This window comes from Lissotriton vulgaris, chromosome 7 (assembly GCF_964263255.1).
Source record: "Lissotriton vulgaris chromosome 7, aLisVul1.2, whole genome shotgun sequence".
Lineage (NCBI taxonomy): Eukaryota > Metazoa > Chordata > Amphibia > Caudata > Salamandridae > Lissotriton > Lissotriton vulgaris.
The window spans coordinates 866,504,054-866,528,117 of NC_141695.1; the positions used below are offsets into that span (position 1 = coordinate 866,504,054).

General features: G+C 45.9%; 1 protein-coding gene across 2 annotated transcripts in view; it reads left to right on the forward strand.

Moving 5' to 3' along the window:
- Nucleotides 1-24,064, forward strand: part of LOC147702592 (LON peptidase N-terminal domain and RING finger protein 1-like) — a 203,018-nt gene that overhangs the window by 24,237 nt on the left and 154,717 nt on the right. For both annotated transcript variants that reach the window (XM_086931259.1, XM_086931260.1), the window contains exon 2: nucleotides 4,982-5,100. In XM_086931259.1, the coding sequence (XP_086787385.1) occupies nucleotides 4,982-5,100 (119 nt within the window). The remainder of the gene's footprint in view (nucleotides 1-4,981; nucleotides 5,101-24,064) is intronic.

The window sequence follows — 24,064 nt, forward strand, 5'->3', positions numbered from 1 at the left end:
ACTGCTACAAGGAGTTTAAATACCCTGGGGTCAGGAGGGCACTGCTCTACGTCACACATTGCTGAGTCAACACCTGCGGATCATCGAGGCTTTCTGTAATTTGCAATCATTTGATCACAGTGTCCTCATAAACTGAAATGATTCCATACTTGTGACTCTGGGAGGGGCTAATCCTGGTCACAAAACTGTCCTTTGGGATTTGTAGTGGTGAGTCTGCCGCTGGTACTTTACCGTGACACTATGAGGGTCCGCACAGCTCTCTGCAGCAGGCACGCAGGCTGCTGAGCTATCTTTCCGTCCAGAGTGCACCACGCTGTGAAACAGAATGTCTTCTTGGTGCGCGATCTTACGTGACAAGAGTGTCCGTCCAGGAGTCATCTGCACCCTGACTGTCTGCCTGCAGGAGACCAGTTCACACAGACGCACATCCATTCGCAGGCCTCTTGGCAGTGTGGAGGAGACATGCTTCCCTAGTGGTGTTGTACAGTGTGACATGGACAGCGGGAGAGGGGGGCGGGCACACGGACAGCGGGAGGGGGGGGGGCGGGACGAGGGGACCCAGATGGGGTCGGTGTCCCAGCGCGCATTTGCCCTTGTCCCCGTTTGGACCCCCACCCGCAACTGTGGAATCGCTGCCATTGCGTAGTGGCAACACAGTAAATAAACCTCCAACTCCCTCCACACCCCAACACTCATTTCTTAAGACACGACGGACCGCCTCTCTCATGTCGGAAAGCTGGACTGACTGCATTCCAGGCCTGCACGGTGCGCTGGGAATCCCTCAGTACGTGGGGTGCTTTCGCAATGGCTGTACTTCTTTCGGTAACTCCCGTGAGAGCCGGAGATTCCCTGGTCGCATTGGTGGTGTTCTCCCCTTCTGGCTACATAAAATATGCCCCGGGGTGAGGAAAGACACGGCCTTGCCTCTAGATTCATGATGGCAGCGCCAACCTGACGATCAAAACAGCAGATATTGTGTGCATACCGAGGCTGTTTGCTGTTCATTCCGATTGTAATCTGCAACTTCTCTTGCACCATGTCTGTCATCATGTGATCTCGTAGTGTCTTTCTGACACACATTCTACACCTCACATAAACATCACCAACAGTGCTCACGTGGAAGAACAAGCACCTACGGGCACATCGGACAGCGGGAGGAGGGGCGGGATCGGACAGCGAGGGGGGGCGGGATCGGACAGCGGGAGGGGAACGTGGACACGAACAGCGGGATGGGGGGGGCAGGAACAGGCACATGGACAGCCGGAGGGGGGCGGGAATGGGGTCAGGGACATCGCGCAACCCACCCCTGAAAACGACACTTAGAAAAATGCTGAAAACAAAGCTTGAAAAAAAAATAAATAAACAACCACCCACCGACGAGATGACGCGCACAGAGGGGTGGAGAGGGAAGAAATCGCGGGAACGCCCACGAATCTGGTCCGGCCATGATGGACAGATCTCTGTTCCAATGGCTATCCTCCATTTATGGAGCTAGCCAATGGAACAGAGGGGCTGATTCCAAGCCACACTGTTTCTAACATTAGATTTCGCCTGCGCCGAAAAGCTGCGCAGTGCGCAGCTCTCGACGAGGCGAAACCTAAAAATAATGGATGTCTCCTGGATTCTATGCTCAGATTCCTCTTTTCTTGATGCACTAGGTCCATGTTAGACCTTTTCTTTTTCAGTTTCTCACTCCACATATTGGCTGATTATATGGGCGTTCTCTTCCCACTCCCCTCCTTTGCAGGCTCTCCCTGAGTTTGTGCGACAGGTTGCCTCTAGGCCACCGGAGTGCAGTTAACTCCTCCGTTACCTCAACTGCTTGCATCCTTAATTCTGCCTCAACATCGTTTTCTACTTTGCAAAAACTGCGTAATGTGCACATTTCCAGTCAACTGGACTAATACGACTTTTTTTTTTTAGTTTAGTCTTTCCCACTGCTTCTTCCACCTCCCAGGATTTGTGTTACTTTTTGCCACTCGCACCATGTTCAAGCTTCCCACAGCCACCACCATCTACGCTTCCTGCATTTACTGAGGTTGGCTCCCACAGCAGCACAGGACTCCAAAAACATGCTCGTTCTAATATTCAGTTCCTTACATGGTCTCATTAGCCATTACCTTGCACATACAAATTCCCTTTAAATACTAAGGCACCACCTTGTGAGCACAAACAAACCACCACTACACCAACATTGAAATCCTACGCACCTCTTCAAAGTTTATACCCATTGCTCAACTACTTTCTCTGGTACTGAATTTGCTTAAACAAAACTAAATGCAGGGGGCGACTGCTTTGCTTAGGAGCCTGGTACAGCCACTATGCCTCACTTCCACCACCCTTCACTTTTTGCCTCTTTACTTCTCTTGCATATTCGTTTTATCCATGTCACTGTTTTCCTACCGTTCTCTTCCTCATTCTCCTGTTTCTGCCTTTGTCTCTCTTGCTCTTGATCAAAGCTTGATAATACAAATTCATCGCTGGTCCCCATAAAAGAATACTGGTGCCAGCAGCCTGGTGCCAAGTGCCTAAAACTACAGGAAAAAAATAAACGCTGACTTTCTTAATTGAACTAGGATCTCACATCATACTGACTATGCCTGGGCGGTGAACTTCGCTCCGTTCGCGGAGTGTGCTGCACTTTGCACTCCGCGGAGTTTGCGGAGTGCAGAAAACTCAGTTTCGCGATGTGCAGCTGAGTTTTTTTTTTCTCGCCCGCAATCGCGAACAGTAAGTTTACATTCACGAATGCTAAGTACGCGATCGCGAGCTGCCGCTCTGGTACTACTTCTACCCGAGCGGCAGGAATACCAGCACAAACAGCAGTTTGCTCTGCACTCCGCCATAAGCGGAACTTCGCAGAGTTTTTTTGTAACTTTTCAGAGTTTCGCGTAGCAAAGCTCAGCGAACTACGCCCAGGTCTGATACTGACCACCTTCAAATTACCCTCAATCACATACTCTCACTCCATCTCCTCCCCCACTTCTCATTGCTGTGTTTGGAGTGTTTACTCGGATCCTTCTGTTTTATTAGCTACTAGCAGCCCGCCCCGGCTTTGCCCGGGGCAGAAGGGGGCTGGGGGCAGCATTTTAAGCCTCTATGCACCCCCCTCCCCGACATTGCCCAGTCCGCATCCCTCCCGCCTCCCGCCGGACATTGGCCATACCGCCTCCCGCCACCCGTCTTGTGCCTTGAGCCTCCCGCCCGCCACCTCCCGCCCCGACATTGGGCATAGCGCCTCCCGCCTCCCGCCTCGCGCCTTGAGCCTCCCGCCCCGGCTTTGTAACCCCCCCGAGGTCCCGACTTACCTCATCCGCCGCTCCTCCCTACGCTGGAGTGTTTACCTCTCCACTGCTTGACCGCTTGTCAGCTATCTCATCCGCTGTTCCTCCCCGCGCTGCCACTGCTCCTCCGCTTGCCGCCGCTCCGCAGCTCCTGCCGGCGCTCATGTTCTCCCCTCTTCCTGTTGCTGGTGAACTCCGCTCCTCCCCTCACGCAGACGCTCCTCCCGGCGCTCATGTCCTCGCTCTTCCTGTTGCTCGTGAACGACGCTACTCCCCTCACGCATACGTCGCGGCCGGCGCTACTTGCAAGGGACTACTTTATTTTTATTTCTAAATATTTTAAACAACGTTTATTTTTTATTTTTATGTAGCCTATGTCCTTCTGCTTGCCCTGAGGTTTTCTAAGATGTCTTGGGTGTTCAGATTGGTGGTGTAGTTTCCGAGTTTACGTGGCTCAAAGGTGCAAGTTCTCTCTTTATAATAGTAGTATAGATCTATGGACACTTCACTTTCTCCGTTCTTTATTTAGTTGGGTGTTTCTTTTCTACTGGTGGATTCAGCTTGTTGGCAATGCCAACATGTCTGGCATTAAAAAAATATTGTATTATAATGTAAAGCACTACAAGTAAATAACATGTGAATAGATGTGTTTGTGGGGAAGGAAAGAGCTGTATAATAATATTGATGTAAGTTAAAAGGTCAAATGATGGGCTGCACTGTCAAGCCAGATTTAAAAAGTCCATGTAGGTTAATGATTGCTCTCCTCCATCTGTGTTGCTGCCAGAGAAAGAAAACCTACATTATCTAGTTATCTAAAACATTTTAAAATAACATTCGAGTATCATTTGTGTACCCATGAAAGATGAAGCTTATTCCGCTGGCTAAACAAACAAAATGATCACAGCTGTGTGGAGGGAAATGCACTTTTTTTTTGAGGAAGCACACAACTTCTGCCTAATCAAACCTTGTACTCCTGGCTCCCAACACGTGGGTGGAGTGAAAACCCCTCCCTAGTAATGCTCACATATTTGGCAACTGCTGCGCTGTCAATTGAGACTGTAAAAATGCCTACAATTCTTGCAAATGCAGACGACTCGTTCGAGGCAACCCTCCTGTATGCTTCTATATGTATATACACTTCTCTGTGCTGCAGTGTACGTAGTGTTTCCTGAATGCCTGAAGACGCCCACCCTCCTCAGGGTTCCACTGCACAGGACTCCTGTGTGTATGTGTACATGGTCTTCCCTGTGTGCATGTATTTACACATTGTAGCTGCTCAGTGCTCCTTTACAAATGAGATCTCCATGCTCCAGCGCATAAGAGCTTCATGGTGCCTCTTTATTCATGTGGTTTCTTCAGTCCTTTTAGGCGGTCTCCCTACTTACTACCTCTATAGAGACGTGGTACTGTTATGCTTTTCTTCCATTTCTATCCCACCTCACTTTATATAATATAATGTTCTGCAAGTGCAATCCTGCATGTATATTATTTTGGTGAGCCTTATTAATGTGTATAAGGTCTCCTCCCTAAGTTTCATTTACAGACTCAATTTCACTATAAACAAGCCACATTCTATGGATTTGTGCCTGTACTGTATTTGGGATTGTCAAGTGCTTTTGCCTTGTTCTACAGTAATTGAGTTTTTGACCATGTAGTGTCTATTTGAAGTTCATTGACTCTTCTTTTTGTCCCCACAGCACCACAGGATATTTCTCTCAGGTTGACGCGTGCTGAGGTTTACACGTCGTTATCGCAGTATCCGCAGGCTTTGGAGGACTTGGACATGGTGTGCAAAATGGAACCAGACAACCCTGAGGTGATGAATCTGTATTTTAGGGGCACTTGTATCTGGCATGGAGTTTTGATAAATACTGGAGGTCGTTTGCAGCCCAGAGAGCAGAAACAACACACGCCTGTAAAAAAGTGCAGGGATTTTGTAGAGTTCTAGGTATTCCGTCTATGCATCCCTGATATTTATATCACACAACACAAATCAGGAGGGCCTAGTTCTATGCACGTTGAAGAGGATACCGACAGTATCGGGTCTGCTGTTCTTAATATTTTGGGTGTGCTTTGAAAGAAACAAGTCTTGCTTCTATGTGATGTGATGTGATGGGGTTTTTATAAAGCGCAGGTTGCACTCCACGGAGTATCTTTGCGCTGTAGGAAGAGATTTTAAGAAACCTGGTGGATTGGAAGGGAGGGGGGGTATCTAGATTAAGTTTTTACATTGCTGTTCGGAGAGATTGAAAATCCAGGTTTTGAGGGCCTTCCTGAAAATTGTTTCTGTGGGGATTTGACGGAAATGAGAGGGAAGAAGGTTCCAGGCCCTGGAGCCTAGTACCGCCAAGGATTTTCCTCCTTTAGTCTTAAGTCTGAATTTAGGTATGGTGAGAAAATTGGATCCTTGGGACCTGAGGCATCGCGTGGGGCTGTAGCGTATGTCTTAAGCTTCTGTGTTTTTCATTTGATCTGTGTGTGTGAGTCAGGGGTTTTATGCTCTTGTGTGTTGCACAGTAGGACCTCAGTTTGCTCGTTTTGGGGAAATAGAATTTAAGGCTGTTTGACGAAGATTATATTTTATCTTGAGTTTCTGATGGGAGGATGGAATTTTAATTAATATTTGAGGTTTATTGGTCTTATAGCGTAGCATGTGTGGTAGGGGAGGGGATTGTGAGGTGGCTGTCTGTTTCTTACATAGCCACTTAGTTCCTATCTACAGTAAAAACCCTTTAACTATATGTGTCTTTAAGAGTGTAGGCCCATAGAAGGATGTTTCGTAGGATATATTTTGATGCTATTCTAGGCCTCGAATGTCTGGAAAGATAAAAATTGTGTGCATGATAAATGAGGACAGCGGTGAGGTCAGTGTTGTGGTCTAGTGTGACCTGATAATTACCTAGTCTAGGCTGAGAAGGAGGTGGTTTTCACCAGAGTGAGGAGGGTTTTGTGAACTCATGTCACACATGTTCCATCTACATTTCTACTTTGTTGGGATCATTTGCAGGTCTGTTGCATGATCTTTCACACAAAGACCTTTGGAGCTCCAATGAATCAGGTTGGTTGGTATTGTGAGTGATAATGGTCATGGGAGCTGATTGTGTGCACAAATGAAACTGCAAATGGTTGCATTGTAGAATGGCTCTGCCTGGAAGTTCTATACACTGCATACAAAGGCTGAAGGGATCTCAAATTCATAATGCACGCCTGAAGTCTGATCACATACAAACTGATTTTCTCAGTTGCCCATAGGTTTGGGCCTTTTTGTTAAATCCAACCAACCTCGAGATTATGTATAACCTGTACCTAGAGACTATGGGGGTTATTAGGATGGTGGGCGGTCTGCCCGCCACCAAAGCCGTGCTGGGACCGGCCGCCAAACGGATGCAGCTGCCACCCTGGCAGTCGCATTCCGCATTTTTGACATTGCAGTGGGTGCTGCTGTAAGCAGCACCCACCGCAATGCCAAAGTACTATGTTAAGCATTGCCATGCACAACGTGGCAGGCACAGCGCAGTGCCTGCCACCTTGTGCATGGCAATGTAAGGGGTACCCCTAAGTGCAGCCCCCAAACCCCCGGGTCCCTGTAATGGGCCCCGAAAGCAATTCCCGCCAACCTTTCCATGGCGGCATCGCCTCCATGGAAAGGCCTTAAAAACCACACATACTTATATGGATGGCGGTGCCTGCTAGGCACCACCACCATATTGTGGCCCAAGTCTGCCCGCTTGGCAATCGGAACGATTGCCGACCGGTTGAAAAGCGGTGGACGCACTTTGTGTCCGCCGTGTTACCCCCGCCATTATAATATGGCGGGGTAAATCAGGTTGCGATGGCGGGCGGAATGCAGCCACCGGGCCGGCGATAGTGATCCACCCGCCGTCCTAATCGCTCCCAAAATGTGGTTTAATGGTTATTGTCTGGGTGTTGGTGAACGCTTTGTTAGGATTTTTTTTGATTTTCCTGGTCACCTACATGCTTCTCGGTGCTTCCAAAACATAAAAAAGGATTATGACTGCTAGCATGGTTTGGTTTAGCAAGGTTTTAAGACCTTCCAAAATTTGAGATGATTGGTTTATTACACAAGTTTATAACTCAGGTTTACTGTTTCTTAGTAGCCCAAACAGAAAAATAATTCTTCCAAAGTCAACTGTACTGGTAGCTGTAACAGCCAGGTGCATGGTGGTCTAGTCTGGTAAACACAATGTGTAACAGACCCTACTAGGTACTACTCTTAGTGCCTGTTAAATGGAAATAGTGAATCTAGTGTAGGTATTTAGGTCTCCGATGTAGACGGCGCATGCGCTATTTTAAAAGAGACATACTGTATATACTTTGTGGGTTTCAACCCGACCATAGGCTTCCTATTTGCTGGCTCCATCGTCGCTCTCCTTATATTTCTCTCCATTTGTCCATGGCATGCAGGGGTCATTCCTCTTCCTGTATTTAGCCCTCCCTGAGAGCCGGGACCTATTATTCCTATCCATCCACTCCTCCCATTTAATGACCATTTTAGGAATTTCCTTTTTCTTTAAGAGCTAGCTCGGGAGCTGTAGTGTTTTCACTTGCTCAGAGCGCCGTGCCGTTTCTGTAAACAGGCCTATAAATCATGTTCTGATCTCGTTTCTTGTCCCGTCCGCAGTCACCCTACTACCGCTGTCGCTTTCTCCAGCCCGCGCCCCAGTGTGTGCTTGCCCTGTGCTTCTCCGACCATCATGCAATTCCCCCCTCTGCATTTTTTCTTTTTCTGTTCACAAATCACCCTTCTCCCGCTTGCTCCCTCCCATGACGGCTTTTCCTGTGTTTCTCAGAGTGTAATGGAACAGGCCTGTGAATCATGTTATTATCTTATTTTTCAATTACCAGGAGAGCATTCTCCAGGAGAAAGTGAGATAGTACGCAATCCCATCCATGGTCTCCATTGCCTTGTAAGGCCATGTGACCGCTTTGTTTAAGCTGCCCTTGAATCACTCATTCTCACTCCCCTCCCCACCCTTGAGATAGTTACAAGAACATGTCATAACAAGCTCGTTGGCTACTAATGAAACAGGATGCGGGAAGTGCTTGTTTCAATTCAATGGATGGTCATTGTAAAGCGCCATATGCCACCAACTACACTCCTAGGCACTAGAGTGCATCTGTATAGTAAGCATTTTGTGTTTTATAACGCAGCGCACAGTACATCAGCAATTCGTTCCATGGTCTTCATTGCCTAGCAAGGTCACATGACCACTTTGTTTCAGCTGCCCATCACTCACTCATTGTCAACCCCCTATCCACCCCTAAGATAGTTACTCAAAACGGAAACAAGTCTTAACGGGCTCACTGCTTACTAGTAAAACAGGCTGCAGGAAGGGCTTCTTTCAATTCAGTGGATAGTCATTGTAAAGCGTCACATACCACCAACTGAACTCCTAGGTGCTGAAGTTCATCTGTATAGTAAACGTTTTTCGGTTTAGGATACAGTGCACAGTGCATAAGCAAGGACATGATTTGTTGTGTTGCAGAATTGTAGGGTAAAAACAAATGATCAGTAAAAGGCTTATTGCAGGATAAAATAAACCAAAGAGTCGGCACCCCGCCTTTGAGATTTATGTTTGGTAAATGTTGATGCCAGCACCCAGGTAAGTTTACATTACTCAGATTTTGAAAACTCCAACCTACCAGGGGCACTAAAGAGACACTTTGCACATGCACGGTCTCTAAGCCCCTTGCGAACCATATTAACAGTGGGAAAAAAATAATAGAATACTATTACTTAAGGCTTTAAGGCTGACACATCGAAGTACTGCAAGAATTTGTTACTGTTACACAAATTAACAGGATTAATATGATCAACCTCAGAACATCCAAAATCTGAGTAAGTCCTGCCAGGATCCAGCATCGTGAACCAGTGATACCAATACAGTGGCCTAATAAGCTCGTTTACCCCTTTCTTGCAATGGTGTTGACATCTAGGTGGTCTTTGTAAATCCAATTCACTGACTGGAAGGAAGGTACGGTCAGACTATACCATGTTTATGTCAAACCAGATAGACACAACAGTGACCCACAAAATACCATGTATTAGGCAGAGGGGATAGATTTGATGAAGGATTACTGAATTTGAATCTACTCCTGCAAAGATCTCTGCATGTTGATGATTATTGGCCATGACACTTCTAGCCCCCCAGATAGCTCAGTGGGTTGAGTGCCTGCAGGAGGCGTGTGTGTATAACATGCAAGTCACACGTATGAATTGTACTAATGAAGATAGAACCTTCTGTTCTTGAGAGGTGAACAAAATAAGTATCCTTATTTCACTAGGCAATGTTTGGCAGCACTTTTTAAAGGGGAATTTAGACTTTTCATATTGTGTTCTGCTCTCTATCAAATGGTAAATTTAATTTGGGATGCCTTGTTCATGTCTACCCATAGTTACACAAAGGAGTAATGGGGCATCAGCTTCGGGCGCTTGCGTGCTGCATCTGCCTGGGGAACTCCTAGGTTTTGGATATGCAATGCTGAAAAATATTGACATTGACAAAGCCAATAGCTCTCACATTTCTGAGACAGATTGGTTTTACTAATGCTTGTTTTTTATTTTTAGAGGGAGGAGACTTCTGTCCAATTACATATACAAGTCAACTATTTAGCAAATAATTCACAACCCTAAGCAGATCCTCACTCTGAACTCTTGACTTCAATTTCTGAATTCTCTAGTGATTTGGGTGCAGAACATCCGTTTACCATCAAACTAAACTGCAGTTGGTGAAGCTTTGTAAAGGTTAAGCCGCAGACTCGTCCCACGAGTCCGCAAGCCCATATTAAGCTGACAAGGTACTTGTGTAGCTGTGTCCTCCTAACATGTGGGCCATATTGTTTGACTTACCCACATACCTGTGGAGTTGCACATAGACCACTATTGTGCTACAAGTCTTTCAGCTTGTCTCAGCTTGCTGTCACTTAATGTTTATCCCCAGGGAACAGATCAGTTGTATTCCCCACCCCACCACCCTGTCCAAATCCATAGACCAAACAAATCTTGTATCTCCTTTATTTATTTATTTATTTTTTCAATTTGTAGGGCGCAACAGCTACCCAAAAAGGGTTTCCCGGCGCCTAGACTCAGCTAGTTTGAAAGACAGAAGAAGGGAAATGGCTATTGAGATTATTGTTCAAATAGCCAGGTCTTAACATGCCTTCTGAACCTGGCATAATTTTCTTTCTTTCGGATGAATGGAGGAAGTGTGTTCCAAAGGGATGGTCCCAGATGGGCGAAAGATCTGCCACCTACTCTTGCCAATTTGAATCTCGGCACACAGAAATTGGCCGCCGATTGGGACCGCAGGTTGCGCTTGGGGGTGTAGGGGTGGGCTAGAGCTAGAAGGTATTTAGGAGCCGTGCCCGCTTTAATTCTGAACATATAGTTCAGGGCTTTGAAGCGGATTCTGTTTTCGACTCTGAGCCAGTGGAGTTCCCGGCGGTGACTCGAGACTCCGGAGTTTTTAGGAATTTTACACAGTAGACGTACTGCTGCGTTCTGGGCCAATTGTAGTCGGCCGACTACTGATTTGTTAGCTCCCAGATACAGAATGTTGCCGTAGTCAATCCGCGATGTTATAAGGGCATTGACTACGGTCTTTTGTGTGGAAAGAGGCAGCATCCAGAGGATTTTCCTCAACCATTTGACTATGGTGAGGCATAGACCCGTAACTTTACTGGCCTGTTGATTCATGGACAGGGAATTGTCCAGAATAAAGCCCAGATTCCGAACATGGGTCACCGGGGTAGGAAGAGCGCCCATCTGATCAGGCCAGTGTAAGGGATTCCACAAGTCTCGATGTTTTCCCAGGACCAAGATCTCTGTCTTGTCACCATTGATTTTAATTGGTTTCTCGTCATCCAGTTTAGTGTGTTTTGGAGTCCTACTTTAAGTAGAGAAAGGGAATTTGGACAGGATTCGGACAGGGAAAAAACGATTTGGGAATCGTCGGCGTAGGTCATAAGGGTGAGACCAGATTGTTCCACAAGATCGGCCAGGGGTCTAAGATATAAATTAAAGAATAAAGGACTTAGAATAGATCCCTGCGGCACTCCATGGGGTGCCGGCAGGGTATCCGAAGAGGCTCGTGAGGAAGTAATTTGAAAGGTTCGTTCCGCCAGGAAAGACTGGATCCATTCAAGGGCCTTTCCGCGTACACCATTTTTGTGCAGTTCTTTGATGAGAGTTTCGTGGGAGATGGTGTCGAAGGCCGCGCTTAGATCTAATAGCACAAGCGCGACCGTCTGACCTTGGTCAAGGAGCTTACGAATGTGCTCAGTGACACCAAGCAGGGCGGTTTCTGTAGAGAAACCAGCCCTGAAACCCGACTGTGAGGGGTGCAGCAATGAATTTTCTTCTGCAAAATTGGATAGCACTGAGTGCACGTGCCTCTCCAGACATTTGGAAAAGGCAGGGAGTAGGGATATAGGTCTGTAGTTGGCAAGGATTTCCGGGTTTGCTGTAGGTTTTTTCATGAGAGGCGTGACCATGGCATGTTTCCATATGGCTGGGACAGTGGCAAGGTTAAGAGAGGAGTTCAGCAGATTAGCGATAATCTCCAAGGAGCTGTCGTCCAGTTGCTTGATGATTTTAATTGGAATAGGGTCCCTGGGGGAGCCGGATTTGATGGTTTTAAGAATCACTTTCAGTTTGTCTACTGTGAAGGCAGGCCAGGATTCCAGTACATTGGCACAGGAGGGAGTTAATTCTGAGTCAGAGGAAGGGGGAGTTAATTCTGAGTCAGAGGGAGGGGGAGGTTCTCTAACGTTCGCATTAATGTCTAGGATGATTTTTTCAATTTTGTCCGTGAAAAAACATGCTAACGCCTGGCACTGTTGAGTGGTTAGTGGGGGTGCTGCGGCAATAGTATGAGCGCCAGTCAATTCTTTGACTTTATTGAATAGGGTTTTTGGCATATTAGTGGCTTCCATGATAGTTTTTGAGACGAATGCAGCTCGTGCTTTTGCGCAGGCCGTGTGGTAGAGATTCCTAGCTGCCTGATAGCTTTTTTTTAGCTTCAGGGGCGTAGTGTTTTCGCCATTTGCGCTCAAGCGCTTTGCAGTTAGATTTTTCAGTTTTTAGGGTGTCATTGAACCATGGAGCCGGGTGGCGGTGTCTGCTCCCTTTAATGCGAGAAGAGGGCAAGCATTGATTGGCGGCATCGCTGAGCCACTTTTGTGCGGCGGCCGCTAGGCTGTCCATGTTTAGGCTGTTATTCGGACGGTTGGCTTGTAGTGCCGAGTTGAGCATTTCTAGGTCAACTAGTTTCCAGTTTTTTCTGGATGTGTCATGGAAGTCGTATTGCAAATTGGGGTTGGGAGGGAGAATAATGCTGAATTTTATAAGGTGGTGATCAGACCAGCATATGGTCCTGGTGGCGAGACATTTTAGCTCTTTAATGTTGGAGATTATTGGGTCCAGCAAATGGCCGGCTATGTGGGTGGGGTCAGAGTTGATCAGAGATAGGTTAAGGGCCTTCAAGTCATCAAGTAGGTTTGAACAGGAGGTGACGGAAGGGTCTTCTAGGTGCAGATTAAAGTCGCCCAGCAAGGAAAAGTTACTTAAGGCGATAAGATATGGGGTGATAAGATTAGCTAGATTTGCTGCCCATTGGGAGAAACTACCGGGAGGGCGATATATCAACAGGCCTGACATCGTGAAATTAGGGTTCAAGGAAATTTTGAAAAGTCCCGCTTCACAATCTGGGATAGCTACTGGTTCAAGTGTGCATTTAAGATCTCTATGAAAAATAATTGCTATTCCGCCACCGAGTTGTTTGTTCCTATCAATCCTGGCTATGGCATAGTTGTCAGGGAGGGCAATAGCAACGTCCGGTCCGGCGCTGTCATGTAACCATGTCTCGGTTAAAAAGAGGACGCTAGGTTTGTTGTCAAATAAAAGGTTAAGGATGTCGTGTTTATGTTTTGGTAGAGAGCGACAGTTGGTGCTGAGGAATACGTATTTTAGAGGCTCAATTTTAGGCGGTAGTTTGCGTTTCCTGTGTCTTCTGGGGGTGTCAGGGTGGGGTTGACATATTGTAATGGTCAATTTGCAGTTAGCACAGGAGCATACTCCAGTTTTATGTAGATTAAGTGTAGTGCACCTAAGGTTAGGCGTAGGGCGTAGCGCTTTCATTTCCGACGAAGATCTTACCATCCTTATTTGTTTAGGTGGAGCATGAGCCTCCTGGCACGGACGGGCACAGACGGGCTTGTGCCCTTGATGTGTTTTGTTTGTTCAGAGTCTACAATGTGCACATACAGTTTTTAATATTTAGTTATCCTCCCTAGTCTGTGCCAACTGTTTGTTTTAAAAAGTTCAATATCCGTTGTTTAAAACACGTAACAATTTTTGGTTTATATGACTACTGAAGCAGCAAAAAGATATTAGTGGACAGCATTTTCAATTTGTGTCAGTCAGGTAGATAAAGTAATATATATGATTCTAAGTTGTTTCTGCCATGTTTTTCTGCTGATGTTTCCCACCATCTCTCTTTGCCTGCCCTGTTGAGTAAGGTATTTGTTCTGCGTCTGCTTGATTGGTAGCAGTTGATGTCTTCTTGTAGGAGTTTTGCTTAGATGAGTTAGTCATGCTTGTTAACCCATTGCCAGTGTGTTGCTTTTTTCTGTTCATTTGGCAAAGTTTGTAAATGTTTTTGTATACTCTGTTTTATTTTTCCTTCTTTGCACTGCTTAAAAGTTGTAGGGCGACACTCCTCAGCCTTAGTGGAGGAACCACCACAATCTCTCTTCTTTCATTTGTCAGTCTAGATGTTCTGTGTTCCCACCTGTTCTGAGCTTGCTTTAATGTAAGGTTGTTTTGGAAGCAATCATCACCACTGTGGTTTATTAGGTCTTGGTGTTGACAACGCAGATGGCAAACAGGTCCAATGTCTCTAATATACTTCAAATGGACTTTGGGACTGCATCTTTTAACCACTGCTTTTGACCAGCCACTTTTTGGCATTGGCTAGAGACTTTGTCAATTGCATCTCTTTGCTCAGTCAGGAGGATCATTTCTTCTCACCTGATGTTATTGATTCCTAGGGTGTTTTCTGTGCATTTATCTTCTCTTTCCTCCATCCTGCACCCCCTCTCGTTAGTAAGTCAGTCTAAGATCTGCTTTATTCGATTTTTATAAAAATATAAAATCATAAAAGCAACAGTTAAAAGAGAAAAAGTCAGATTCATACATAATTTCCTTCATAATTCGTCAGTCCATACTTGGAAAAAAAGTTATACATCTACAATTTAAAAGCATATAACATCATAGACAATTTGAAAAATATGGGACTTATCTATTTCCAAGCTATATTCACCAAGTTATCACATTCCTTTCCTTCAATATACTCTTTAAAAGACCGGTCATAATCACGGTGCAATATTCATCATTCAATTGTTGTAAAAATAAATAAGCTGGGCGATATTGCCGCCAAGTGCCCTGCTTCAAATATTGCTTAATCCACTTTGCGCGTTCTTGAGTATAATATTTGCAGAATAATACCGTGTGAATTGTTGTTTGCTGGGAGACATTATCACAAGGGCAGAGTGCGAGTTCCCTCGAACAATCGTTCTTATTTGGGAAGGTCACCAGACGATGGAATGATTCAAATCTAAACCTTGTTAAAATATCCCAGTCAAAACCTTTTATACAATAACATAGATCGGGTTGAATCCTGTAACAGTTCAAGGTCATCTGGTGCTGGATAACAGATTTTTTGTTAATCTCCCCGATTAGTCTTATCTGCTCATAGTGACTCATACATAATTCATTCAATGCCTTCCTTGATATGGCGCAAACCATCTCGGGATTATCATAATACTCCGGACTATTAAGGTCATTAAAAAGATTTCTGATGTAATTTAGCCATGGGATGTTTCTTGCCTGGTCCTAATTCATTACATCCCTAATGATTTCTCGATTTAGTCCCAATGACTGTGTGGACCAGACTCTGTGCCATAATAGAACTGGCTGCAGCTTGACAAGATCTGTAATGTACTCTATGCCCAGTTCTGTGTGACAGTTAAAAACCGACGTACTCTGTGGGACTGCAAGAATATATCTTAAAAAAGAATTCTCAACAACTTGGATAGACGCCACATTGTTAAAACACCAAATACCCGCCCCGTACATTGCAGTGCTCCTACACTTAGCTATACATATTTTTATTAATATCTCAAGAGGTCTTTTACCTAATTTATATGCAAAGTTCATTAGTGCCATAATCGATCTTTTAAATAAAAGGGTCTTACTTCTAATTGCTGGGACCCAAGAGCCTGCTCCCTCCAAGAGGACGCCTAGATATGAGAAGGTTTTAGTGAATTCGATGGTTACATCACCCACTGTTAGGTTCCTAGCTTTACATTGACCTTTCCCGCACAACATCACAAATGTTTTCTTAGCGTTGAGCTTTAGGCCCCAACTGGCCATAAACTCAATGTATGTGGTAAGTGCTCGCTGGATACCTATTTTAGTTCTGGCCATTAAGACTGCGTCATCAGCATAGAGAAGGGAGACTATCTGCTTGTTTATGTCTTGGGCAGTCAGTGACATTGGCCCTCAATTCCTCCTCCAAAGAGTTGGTATATATGGAAAAGAGGAATGGGGCCAAGACGCAGCCTTGCTTAACTCTCTTTTCTACGTGGAATGATTTAGTGCACTCACCCTTAAGGCCATATCTCACTTTGGTTGAGGCTCCTTGTTAGAACCGGCTGTCTCTAGTTGGCAGAGGTATACACTTCTGACAGATAGGGACACACCTTTTCTAGTCAGGGCAAGGGGATCACACCCTTCGATAACCCCTGCTCACCCCCTTGGTAGCTTGGCAGAGCAGAACAGGCTTATCTCAGAGGCGGTGTGTTAAGCAATTATGACCACATACAGTAATACAGTGAATACACTACAAATGGACACGACACAGTAGTATTATAAAAATAAGTATTTTTATATAAGGCTTAGCACAAGACCAAATAACGACAAAACTGTACACAATCGTAATAAATACTCTGGGAAGGGAAAAAGGATAGTTCAAAGGTAGGTTCTTCTTTAGCACAAAAGTCTTTAGTATCAAGCAAATCTTCTTCTTGGTAATACAGTTCTTAGCAACAAGGTAACCCACACGGGGGCTACACGACGTCGAGGCAAAGTTAATCCAAAGGTTCAGCGTCGACCGCGAGGAGCGCTACGTCGAGCCCGGAGTCACACGGACCCCCAACAACACAGTACCTTTAGGAAAATGAAGCACACGATGATCAGCGGCGTCGAGCAATCCGGCGTCGCGTCTTCGGTGTCGATCAGGCCTCAGCAGGCGTCGTCAGTGGTGCGGTTGCACAGAGTGAGCAGCGCTCACGGCGTCGAGAGGGCACACAGTTGATGCGATCAGCAGCGGTGCAGACACAAGGTCCTTCTGGAGCTAGAGCCGTACTCCCACTCACTGGCGTTGCTGCTGGCGTCGGTCGGGCCCGGCGGCCGGTCGTCGAGGAAGCGGGACACTGGGGCCGTTACCCACTGCGTCGAGCTGGATTCGGCGACGTCCGTCGGCGTCGGGATTGCTGGTTCCTTCAGAGGTGCTGGATTCACGATTCCAGCAAGTAGCACTTTAGCAGATGAAGTCTTTTAGCCCTGTGACTTCAGCAGGAGACTGGCACTCTTCCAGTCCTTGGAGATTTTCTTAGCAAGCCTGAGAGTACACACCTTGTTCCTCTCTCCTGGTTCCTTGGCAAAAATAAAGAAGCACTGCAGGATTCCCCCAACAACAGCACACTGGCAGATGGGGTAGGCAGTCCTTAGATCAGCAGGCCTCTTGTCCTTGGTTACAGGGTTCCTTGTCAGAAGTGATCTGATTTCGTAGTTCAGGGGTCCGTCTCTTATACCCCTTTCCGGCTTTGATCCCTTTGTCCATGCCGGGGATTTCCCAACATCCTGGGTCTGTTGTGGGCGGAGCCAGGTAGAAGCACCTGGCCTATTCATTGAGCAGGGCTGGGTCCTCAGACGCCCAGCAGGAGGTGGAGCCAACATTGACACTGGCAGGAGCAGAGCTATCGGCCTCCTGGCAGGAGGTGGGGCTAGGATCGTCCATGGCAGGCACAGAGCCATCAGCCGCTTGGCAGGAGGTGGAGCCAGCATTGTATCAGGCCGGGCAGGCTATCAACAACTACTCTCCCCCTACTATCAACGTAATGTCCCACTCATCCCACACTGACTCATCCAGACCTGTGGAGCCACCCAGCTCCTGTCACACACACGCAAGACCAGCAGAAACCAGATATGGTTAGACAAGAAAATAGACACTTTCTAAAAGTGCTATTTTCAAACCCAGAGTCCAAAAACCATCCACACCAACGGATGCGTAATTAAACCCCGAGTTCAGGGATACCAAACTCGACATTGCACCATGCTCCCCGAGCCAGCTAGGATCATAGCATTAATAATCCCGGCGGCCCATTCTAACTAATGGAGAGCAGGCTACCTCGCAATAGTGAAGAACGAAGATGGTGGTCATTCACTATCAGGACATGCCAACTTGGTCAGGCGTGTCCTACCTTATACTTACAATGCACCCTGCCCGCGGGCCTACTGTAGGGGTGACTAACATGAAGTCAAGGGAAGGTTTGAGGGGCTGGCAAGTAGGTATACTTGCGCAGCCTGCGCGACAGCACTAGGCTGCACGTGGGTCTCGCAATGACCGACCCGTAGACATTCTTTTACAGGGCCGCTCCTGTGGGTGGCACAACACGTGCTGCAAGCCCACGAGCGGCATTTGTATTTACAAGCCCCGGCACTCCTGGTGTACTAGACGAGGGACTGACAGTAAACCAAATAAGCCAAACATGGATACAATAGATACATCAATTTAACCTAGGGAGCACTTGCGCTGTGGCACTGATCAGCAGTGACACCGCGCCCAAAGCATAGACCAGCAAAACATCGTAAAACAGTAGAGGCAAACAGAAAAAATGGAGGAGAGACTCAAGCCAATGATGTCAGGTCTAACACTCCTGAATACAGCTGTCTTAGGAATTGCACAATTGCTGGCTCAACCTGAATATCCTCCAGGGTACTCTACAACTTATTATGTTCAACACAATCTAATGCGGCCGTAAGATCTGCAAATATTACATACAGCCGTCCCTTTTTTGCTTGAGTGTACTTCCCTTGGAGTAATATAAAGTTTAGAACTTGCTCCACCGTGCCCATCCTTTCCCTGAACCCGTATTGAACCGGGCTCAAAATACTGTTTTCTTCAGCCCAGGTCTGGAGTTTATTCAATATCACCCTTACTGCCACTTTTATTAGTGAGTCCAGAAGTGAAATTGGCCTGTAGCTGGATGGGCTTTCCCGGTCCCCTTTTTTATAAATGGGAACGATTATTGATTCAGACCAGGATTTTATAAATCCTTCCGAACAGCAGGCCTCTAATACTCGCGTTAAGAGTGGAGTCCAAAGATCAATAGTAGTCTTAAATATATCGATTGGGATCCCGTCGGGGCCTGGGGCCTTATTACCCTTACATTGGTTGATTGCCAGTGTTACTTCCCCCTGTGTGATCTGAATTGCTATTGCCGATTGTGCTATATTGTGTCCTTTCTCCTCCTCATTCTCGGAAAGGGTTACTTCATCAGTATCCTCCTTCTTCTAGACATTCAAGAAGAATTCGATCCACTTATTCTCATCAATGGCAATTTCCAGCCTTGCGCTTTCTTTGTTTACCGGAAAAGGGCCATTCACAGCCTGCCAGAATAAGCAAGAATCTCTGCACTGGGCAGCCTGATACAAGTTGGCTCACACCTGCTCCTTAATTTCCTTTTTTCAATTTTTTTTCTTGCCAAATTATAGGCCTTCCTACAGGCTCTGACTTCGTCCCCATCCCTGGTTAATGTACTTAAAGCAGCTTTGAGTTATGTATATGTCTTGGTGTATTGACTATCAAACCACCCATCCCCTTTCACTTGCTTCTTGTTTCTAGGTGTGGTCATAATCTTTTGGATGATTTGTGTAATCTGCATAAAGGCTTTTAAAACATCAGCATTAGGAGTATCATCGTTTAAACAAGTCATAATAGGTATTAGGGCCTTAGTGACTGTTTTTGTTAGTGAGTACAGGAGTTTTTGCCCCCCATCTTACTGAGAAACCATTCTGGCAGGACAGTACTAAATCTTGGACCCATGCCAAGCGTTCTATTGTGGACCTAGTATTATATCCATATACAGATATGTCCACGCAAAAGGGGCAGATGATGGCTTAATCCAATCAGGTGAATCGTACATTTTTTCAACATACTGGCATAACGCACTGGCATAATGATGAAGTCAATCACGGTTCTAAAATCCCGTCCAATATAAGTGGGGTCAAAGTTGGTAATTGGGGAACACGTATTTACAAACTCAAGATCAAACGTTGCCATAACCTCATTGAGTTTCTCCCCCCTGGCCGTATGTACAAAGTGTTTGGTGGGACCCAATTCGTCTTTACAATTTTTCCTGAACCACATGCATTTAAATTACAGGTGCTTATATTAAAGTCCCCTCCCCATACCACAATTACATCCTTTACATTACTGGTCGCTTGGTCAGTTAGATCCTCACTAATTTTTGACAACACGATCATGAACTTATCTTTATCATTGTTGTTAAAAAAGTTAACAATTAACAACTTAGTATGGGATAACAGATCGATAGAGACCATTTGGTAGTATGGGGTACTATTTGTCATTTTAATACTCTGTACCATCATCATGTTCGATACATAGACACATACACCTCCCTTGTTTCTGCCATGGATAGACTGTAATGCAGGTACGTGAAATGTTTTATACCCATCCAGTTGCTGCTCCGATAATAACCATGTCTCTTTAAGATCATGTTTTCAGACAAAATCTCCCCAAACACTATTTGTGATTTTAGACTTAATACCACAAATATTCCATGATAGAATTTTTATTGCTCCCTGATTTAGTATTGGAGCGAAAGGCATAACGGATTTTTTGCCTACGTGTTTCCTCGTCGTTTCTGCCCGAATTGGGCTATCAACTGGCATTTTATCTACGGTGAGCTTGTTAGAAGGGGACCCTGCTCCCTTAATGTTAGATTCGCCCCTGATTAGAATCTGGGCAGTAGCATGTAAGAAGTTGTTTTCTCTGTTAACGCTTTGATTATTTATATGTAGCTGAGTCTTAGAGGGAGCTGGTTTCCGAAAACGTGGGACCAGTATCTTACACTGGACCTCGTATGGGTCATTGCTTTTGTACTGATTGTTGATTATGTTCCCTCCTGGCTTACCACTGCATTCCCCATAATAATGATCATTATGTCAATCCACATCATCCAAAAACTGCAACGATTCAAACCTGTTTTTTACTGGAACATTAAATGTCTGATTATTTACAAAGTGATGGTTCTCCAGATGTTGGTTACCCAAGTACGAGTTTTGCCTAACGACCATAGGAGGCCGGTAAAAAAAGCCTAGGGGGAGGACATTTATGTATTCCTGATTTAATACATTTGAGCTAGAACGTTTCAGAATTTCACGAACCAGAGCGGGAGAACCAAGTGTTAAGACAACACAGTCCCCCCTCAGCGTCTTTCTGCCCATACCCACCCAGGAGATTCGTTTCACCATTTTGAATACCTCAAACATCTCCTTTGATAAGCCGCTCTTATTGCCCAGATGATGAATGGTCTTATTCCGTAACATGACCCATGATTCTTTGTCATGCTCCTTTATCACTGGGACATTTGCTAAGACGATGGTATAAGGGTCCGCGGCGGGCGGGAGATTTAGGATATTAAATTCTCTGTGGGCACTATATTTATTCGATTCTGCACAGGTTTGAATATTCCTTGAAGCCCCCACTTCTCCTTGATTATAGTGCCCATTAATCCTTTGTGGAATGTCCTCCCTTCTTGGACATGGTACGTTACTATATAGCGCTTAGATACCCCTGGGTGATACAGCGCTATATAAGCTCATAATAACATAACATAACTGTGGTCATCAATTCCTTGGGGTGCGATTTGCGTGGTGTTCTTACTGGCTATTACATCATCCTTCATCTCATTTAGTATGGGGGCTCTAGAGGCTAATTCGCTCACCTTGCTCAGAATGACCGTTTGATTTAACTTGATCTGTGTTATCCTATTCTCTATGGGGTCTATGAGGGCATTCATTATAATGGTAAGATCCACAAAGAGGCTCTCAATTTCAGTCACATTACTATTAGTTCCTTGACCCTTGAGATTACTCTTACCACTATTGTTGTTTTTTTACCTGTATTGCCTTTTTCTTTGCCTTATTACCCCCTATAACTGTAGCTGACTTTTTTCGCATTAGGTCTATTACAGAAGTTGGGGTTTTTCCAGATGGAATGTGAAACAACGGTGGGAGACTTATAGGCAGAATTTTCTTGGACTTAGTACAAGCTTTCTTTGGAGGTGGAAGCGACTACACGTCCAGATCGTCTGACGAGATATCGTCTCCACCGACAAAGATACAACCATTGCTGACATCCAGTGGTATTTTAGGGGATCTAAGCAACTCCGGAGACAAGTCCCCTACGGGGCTTGATGCCCTACTGCATTCCACAGATTTTAAAGCCTCCTTTTACTTTATCGGGGCGTCTTCAACGGTGGATATTTGCTTTTCAATTGCTCCCACTGCCCCGGTTAAGTATTTCATTAAAAACGTACTATCTGGTTTCAGTTCTAAAGGGGATTTGCCCAAGGTTGAATTATTCAACTTCCTTTTCCCCATCTGATTATGTTTTTTATTCTTAAATCAGTCAAATGTACTAGACATATATTAGTAGAACCTGTGCCAGTAGTGATGGTGATAATAAGGCGCAATATCGCAGTTAATATTAGCCAAGAGTACTTTAGCAAATTATGCTCCATTAGGAAAACGCACTCGGTCCCAAATGTAACAGGGAGATATAGGCAAACTTATGAGGGGCGTTTAATAATTCCTTGTCATTATAGGAAGATGGGCTTTGAGTCTTACTTGGCCTTCCCACGACTATCTCCAAATGTAAACCAAGAGAATAAGCTCGGCCCGGCCTCCTCCGGGCAGCGCCCAGGCACGTCCCGCGCTGCGCGGGTCCTCCTGGGGCTATAAGCGCGTGCTGGATGATGACACAGACTTCCTGCGCCGCTGGGGACTGTAGGGAGATGTAGTCCCTTCCCCTCTGGCGCAGCTTCAATGGCGGTGCGGTGCGGAAAGCGGCAGCGGCCGCTAAAGCAGTAAACAAGCAGCAAACCCCCGCCGGGGGTTCCACAACCAGGGCAACAGCAGGTAGGGATTATCAAACTGGCAGCAAACTCCGGTGCGTCACGCTGCGCGGGTCCCCCTGGGGCTATAAGCGCCTCCTGGCGCTGGATGATGACACAGACTTCTTGCGCCGCTGGGGACTGTAGGGAGATGTAGTCCCTTCCCCTCTGGCGCAGCTCCAATGGCGGTGCAATGCGGAAAGCGGCAGCGGCCGCTAAAGCAGGAAACAAGCAGCAAACCCCTGCCTGGGGGTTCCACACCCAGGGCAACAGCAGGTAGGGATTATCAAACTGGCAGCAAACTCCTCTCTTTAGTACCTTCCAGCCTCTCTCTTGTCTGTGTATCTTACTCTTTGTTTTCCCCACTCGCCATTCACTTTGTCCCAGCCTACCTTCCCCTGCAGAGGCTTCTAATTTGTGCTACGAGAGTTGGGTCTTTTATTATTTGTATTTTTTTATGAGTATGGCATAGAAGTCGTTATAAACAAAGGTCTCCTTACCATCACATATCTCCTTTTAATAAAGAGAAAGGAGTTCTCTTCTGAAAAAGGATCCCTTCTTTCAAAATTCTCTTTTTGTTTATATGTGAACTGAAACTCGAGCTTTACTATTGGAGTTAATTTATTTGTCTTAGACATGAAAGGAGGACTGTAATGAAGGCGTCCTTGCCATCCAAACTTCATTTCTCATAGAAACAAAAATAGGACTTTAACAAAGACAAGGAGGCTTTCGTATCTGGCTTTAATGTGCTGACGCTGTACTAGCACATTAACCCATGAAGAAGCTGCTTCGAAAATGCACAAGTTCGCGTTAATTAGTCTTACCACACATTTCTTGCTGTTGTGCCGTTGACTTATCAACCCAAATATCTCAGAACGCTTTAACATACTATATGGGCACATAGAACAAACACAGAATTAGAGCGGTCGTGATGGCACCATCATGGCAAACCTCCCCCTCCCCCTCCAGTAGCATAATATGCATGCAAATAAATACACACCACACAAGTTTAGACTTGGGAAAACTGCTGCAGGATTATTACATATGTTATGTAATCTGGTGGGTTATTTTACGGGCGATCCAAGGGCAGACCGCATTCTGGCCACCTGGCCGCCTGATGAGCCAAGCAGCACCGTGGTGAACCACCTTTGTACTGCACCTTCGGGTGATCCCCTTCCCAGATCACATGACCATTGGTCCCTTATACTCACGCCCCGTTCAGGGCAGAGCGTAGCTCGGCAAGCCCCCGGTTGCTTAGGCCCACAAACGCCCGAAGGAATAACGGGGCGCTGACACAGATTCCAGGAATCTCCCCTGAGGCTCCTCGGGTTAGGCTCTGGCACCCTTATGTGCCGCGCATAGGTACCCTTTTGTACCCATTTGCTTCCAGATCGCCCTGTAACTCTGGCTGCAACGAAAAAGTACAACATTACAAAGTTCTTGCCATGCCTTCTTCCGCCAACACGCCGGGAGAGAGCTTGTCTAACTCCCTGGTG